Here is a 6,000-nt window from a genome sequence, read left to right as displayed (position 1 = left end):
GATAAATCAGTGCAACCAAAAATTTGCAGTGAAAACAACAACAAAATACATGTTGACCAACAATCAGCTGATTGATAAATGCAGAAACTGCCGTCTGTCATGGTAAAATTAAATGCACAACTTAATGCAAGTTAACATTGCCGTCTGACTAGGGTATAACGCTACTTTTTAAACTCTCATGATTTTTGGTCATTTTTGTATGAATATAAGGAGTATGAATTTTATTTTTGCTTGCTCTGTCCCGTATATGAACCACCAATTCTATTTTTCATATTGCCGGCAATTCCCGGGTATGAGAATTAGTTATTCCCGTTTTCCCGGAAATGAAAAACAGTCGGGAATTCTCAAACTCTAGTAGAATATAATGTAACGCAAATCGATAGTGCGTTAGTGCTGGGACTTTCAATACTTCCTTATCTTATGGTGTTTGTGTGAGAGACTGTGAGGTTGACGGTTGATGAGTAAGTACACTTAATTAAAATTTTCTTCACTTTTCTTTAACCCAAATAATTATTGATAATAATTCTACATATAATGTGTATATATCATGAGTTCTGTAATGTATAGAAATCCATGTGGTTTCATAAGATAACGTCAAATTAATTGACCAGCTCTAGTCAAACCTAGCTAGATAAATTTATCCTTTTCTCAATAGTAAGTGGTGGAGGATTAACCAAATGCAGGGACAAATGATTGTGTACCACTAAATCTTCTAATTTGGCTGTGGTGGAAAATTTATAACGCTTGATTGTTTTGGCCATTACAACTTTAAGGCCGATTTCAGCATAACGCATTCCTAGAGAGGAGAAAAAAATAAAAAATATAATTCAATATGAATTTTGTGAAAACAATATGTTTTTATTATGCTCACCAATACAACTTCGCTTGCCTTTGGAAAAGGGTATAAACGCATATGGATGACGTGCTTCGACATTAACGGGGAGAAAATTATCTGGATTAAATTTATTGGCTTGTGGACCCCATATGTCTTTACTACGATGTAAGTCATAAACATCTATTGCCGTTCTGAGGCCTTCAGGAATAACGATGCCATTGCTCAATTTTAGGTTGTCCTCAATAGATATGCGCCCAAACAATGGAATGGTGGGGAATAATCTCATTGTCTCCTTTATAAACATATCCAGGTAAGTGAGTTGCTTGGTGTGTTCATAAGACATGTTGAACTCGGGAAAGAGTTTACATATTTCAGCATATACCTTGGCTTGATATTCTGGATGCATGGCTAGCATAAGTATGGTAAAATATAGTGTAGCTGAACTCGTTTCAAAGGACTGGAGTGTAAAACAGAAAATATATTGAGTTTCCAATATGTTTATTAGAGAAGTGTAACTATTCCTGAAAAAACATACCGCCGCAAATAGATGCATCATACTCGATATGGCAAGGTCTTTTTCAAGTTCATTAGATTCAATGGCATCATTGATATGTCTGGCAACAGCAATATCCGGGCTATCCAAATACTCTGGATCATTTCGAAGACCCGTTGAGTAGTATTTGTATGCCTGCAAGAATTTGTCCAACAACAAGAGAACACACCTTGATTTTCATATATTAATGTCTAAACAGAAGACAGTGTTAGTTTGAATTAACTGCCTTAATTCAAATTAATTCGTGTATTATCCACATTCCTAATGGACGATATCAAACTAAATTTATACTGAACTTAGGTGTATGAATATGACAATGGTGTTGAAAATCAATAGTTTGTAGTGCGATTCTGTAACTTTTTTTAAATAATTAACAAAAATATTCGGTTGAGTTAACGATTGTTCTATTCTGCAATTTTATGTTACCGATTGTAAAAATCGGCTACTCATGCCGACGAATATCGATGTGAAGAAAAATTACAATTATTATATTTTAATATTAATTAAAATATATTTTGAAGCTGAAAACATTATTTCGTAGCAAATACAAAACATAAAGCGTTTAAGGTGTAAACAATTTCTGCCTTTTCAAGGAATGTGGTTAAAATAAGTGCCTTCAAGCATTCCAGCATGCGTAACCCAAAAATGCCTTAGTATATGACGATGTAGTTTTTTCATACTGTACAGGTACCTAACATAATATACATGTGCAGTTTCTTATTTCCATCCGAAAGAAACTATTTTTTCAAAAAAATATGTAAGATTTTTATGAGATTGAAAATCACTTGCTTATTTTTCCCTATATCCCACTATTTGGTCTAATGTTTCCTCTCTTGTTTGGTAAATGCTCTCAACTTTGTTCTCGTTTTCTAAGTGGTAAAAGTCGTGGTAAAAATTGTAAAAACTTTTTAGTTCTGGAACAGAGCTTTTGTTGTAAGTTAACTGACAAACCAAACAACTACAGTGCGTTTGGTGTCGAAAAACAAATCGTTTGGCTGTATAGTTCGCAATTAAAAAATGTTTAATTTCTTTAATATAAAGACAACATCTAATATCTCAACCTAGTGCTGATAGACTCAACATGTATGTACATATGGTTCGTATTGTTCTGCTATGTTCACAAGACGTTAACAACTACAGTGAAAATCATTAGAAGAAACGGTAAGTTGCAATAATACAATATTAAAGAATTACTAAAAATACAAAATTTGTCCTTTGGCTTGGTTGGTGGTGTGTGGTCTATAATAACAAAAACAACAACTCGCCAGAATTTTTTTTTCAATCTCTCAGAAAAAAACAATATTTTTTTTTTGCTACATGAAAGGCGTTCATGAAATGCAGAAATTTGAACCTTGGCCAGACTTTATGAACACTATTCCTTAAATGCAGTAAGTATTTTTTTCGGTGTAGGTTGCCTTCCTCTGTTCTAAAGTGTCAAGTGTGTATGTATATATTTTTAGGAGTTAAATGACCAACACATTCATGCCATAGATGTTGTTGGTTTTATTTCAGGAGATGAATAAACATGTCATTCGCCATCACATAACATCTCTGCAACAAAATAGCCAGCAAAATGTTTGTAGCCAAAAAAGTAGTTGAATAATGAGTGCAAGTGAATCGGGTCTACATCTAGTTACGTAAAAGAAGTCATAATTGTTACAAGGGCTTTGTGGTGCAGCTAGGATGCTGTAAATTTAGCATGATCACTTCTTTTACACGACTACGGATGCCAGTAAAGAAGCATTTCTTAAGATGTTTTAAGCAATACAACCGAATTAATTATAACCATTCCGGATCATTGACCTGAAAGTCACTTCTTATTGTGTGTGTGATTTAAAAATAACAAAAGTGATAAAACCCTTAATCCTTTATTTAAAGCGAGGTTGAATTTGTATACCCTCCACCATATGGAGGGTATAATTAAAATTGTCATTCCGTTTGTAACACATCGAAATATTCGTCGGAGACCCTATAAAGTATATATATAATTGATCAGCATAAAATTCTATGTCGATTTGACCATGTCCGTCTGTCCGTCCGTCCGGCGGTCTGTCTGTTGAAATCAAGATACAGCTTGCAATTTTAAAGATAGAAAATTGAGAATTGAAAATGGGATATATCGGTCCACGTTTTGATATAGCCCCCATAGAACGGTATCTCCCGATTTTCGGTATTTTTAAGGTTTTAGCTTCCTTATCCTACCAAAATGGCTGAAATTTGGTACGTAGTCTTCTTTAGGGGTATACAACTTTCCCCCAGACTTTTATAGGTATCGGTCCACACCTTCATATAGCCCCCATAGAACGGTACCTCCCGATTTTCGGTATTTTTAAGGTTTTAGCTTCATTATCCTACCAAAATGTCTGAAATTTGGTACGTAGTCTTCTTCAGGGGTACAAAACTTTCCCCCAGAATATTGTCGGTATCGGTCTACACCTTCATATAGCCCCCATTGAACGGTACCTCCGGATTTTCGGTATTTTGAAGGTTTTAGCTTCATTATCCTACCAAAATGGCTGAAATTTGGTACGTAGTCTTCTTTAGGGGTATAAAACTTTCCCCCAGAATTTTGTCGGTATCGGTCCATACCTTCATATAACCCCCATAGAACGGTACCTCCCGATTTTCGGTATTTTGAAGGTTTTAGCTTCATTATCACACCGAAATGGCTGAAATTTGGTACTTAGTCTACGTTGGTGGTATAAAACTTTCCCCTAGAACTTTGTCGGTATCGGTCCATGCCTTCATATAGCCCCCATAGAACGGTACCTCCCGATTTTCGGTATTTTCAACGTAGTGGCCTCAATATTCCACCGAAATGGCTGAAATTTGGTATTGAGACATCGTTGGGGGTACTCAAACTTCCCCTTTAAATTTGTCGGTATAGGTCCACGCCTTCATATAGCCCCCATGGAAAGGTACCTCCCGATTTTTCGTATTTTGAAGGTTGTGTCTTCAATATTCCACCAAAATGGCTGAAATTTGGTATTTAGTCTTCAATGTGATATAAAACTGTTCGCCAGAAATATGTATGTACAAGTCCACGCTTTCATATTGCCCCATTTCTGACTTAAATTCGTCGGTACAGGTCCACGTTTCGATATAGCCCCCATAGAACGGTACCCCCGGATTTTCGTAATACTGAAGATTGTGACGTCAATATCCAACCGAAATGGCTGAAATTCGTTATTTCGTCTTCCAAGAGTTATAAAATATTCCAGAAGAGTATTGTCAGTATAGGTCTACGTCTTCCAATATCCCCATAGAAGCTTACTTCTTGATTTTCGGTATTTTTTAGTTTTAGCCACATTCCCTTACCGATACAGAAAATTTGGTATTTAGTCTTCTTTGAGCCTAAAAACTTTCCGTCAGAAATTTGTCGGTATAGATCGACGTTTTGAAATAGCCCCCATAGAATGGTACCTCACATTGTTTTACCGAAATTGCTGAAATTTAGTATTAAGTCTTCTTCATACACGAAAGGAAACTAATTATTCCATTTTACTTCAATACAACTATTGATGGAGGGTATAACAAGTTCGGCCCGGCCGAACTTAACGCCGTTCTAACTTGTTTCTAATTAAAAGTTGGGGTCATATTTTGGGTTGTGTCTCTTTGTAAGGAAATGATGATTGAGCTTTGCAATTTGACATGACTTAAGCCCCTTCAATGATGTTCGCGGATCCACGTTACCGTCATTTGAGTTCATATATTCACATATTCAATTCACGCCCACATTAAATGGAATTTATCATAGCGGAGAGTATGAAAACTTCGGAAATATATGATTATACGCATTCCGATTATTGGTGATGCTGAGATTAATTGTATAAGATTACCTCTGAACAAAGTAGGTTATACAAATACTATACACGTTTCGGCCTCAGTACGGCATTATGCCAACAAAAGTCTACTAGAAAGATTGTGTTAAGGACATTGGTATAGGTCTTACAAAGCAGTACCACCTTGAGTTCATTTAAAGCATTAGCTCACGTTTTTCCTCTTTAGGCGGAATTTATCTTGTGTACCCTCCTTCTTAACATACGTATGTTCATGTAAAAATGCCGTTGTTAAAAGAAATCAGCAAAATATTGCAATAATGTACTGTCGTTAAGACTTAACGACTACTTTTTTTGGTTGTTAACTTAACAATAATTTTCGGTGATTAACGACAAATTTGCAAAAAATTTCGATCATCAAGCTTAACTCTAACCGAGAAAATGAATAAAAATCATTAAAAATGATCTTCGTTCGCCCTAACAGACAAAACACTGTGCTCTTGAAGCAATTTTAAATGGAAGGTGCCTACACCTGGGAAGTTTTTGCGGATTCTAAAACTACAATGTTCACAGATGAGAAAAATCAAAAAACAAAAAAATCGCCGGAGAGATTTTAAATAAATTACGATTCAAGTCGGCATTTTTAGGGGTTTTTAGGTTATCACGATTTTGCTTGGAAACCGCAAGTCCCATCGAAATGGGTCAAAAGAAAATGTTGTTGTTGCTATGAACAATCTCTACAAGACTGACCTTTATGATAATTTCGTAGGTTTTACCGTAATTGAGATATAGAAGTTCAAATTGGGACAATGCCTTGACTGTATCGCCTCCTT

General features: G+C 35.5%; 1 protein-coding gene across 4 annotated transcripts in view; it reads right to left on the bottom strand.

Moving 5' to 3' along the window:
* Window positions 1-491: 491 nt before the first annotated feature.
* The window catches only part of LOC141397977 (probable cytochrome P450 313a4), a 32,190-nt gene continuing 26,681 nt past the window's right edge, over window positions 492-6,000 (bottom strand). For all 4 annotated transcript variants that reach the window (XM_073975035.1, XM_073975033.1, XM_073975036.1 and 1 more), the window contains 3 exons: window positions 1,371-1,523; window positions 872-1,292; window positions 492-796 (listed from right to left, as the gene is read on the bottom strand). In XM_073975035.1, the coding sequence (XP_073831136.1) occupies window positions 624-796; window positions 872-1,292; window positions 1,371-1,523 (747 nt within the window). In that variant the 3' untranslated portion in view covers window positions 492-623. The remainder of the gene's footprint in view (window positions 797-871; window positions 1,293-1,370; window positions 1,524-6,000) is intronic.

The sequence above is a fragment of the Musca autumnalis genome, unplaced genomic scaffold (assembly GCF_047663935.1).
Source record: "Musca autumnalis isolate F117 unplaced genomic scaffold, ASM4766393v1 scaffold_3, whole genome shotgun sequence".
Lineage (NCBI taxonomy): Eukaryota > Metazoa > Arthropoda > Insecta > Diptera > Muscidae > Musca > Musca autumnalis.
Note: the sequence above shows the minus strand (reverse complement) of the source record. Positions and strands in the feature narration are given on the sequence as shown.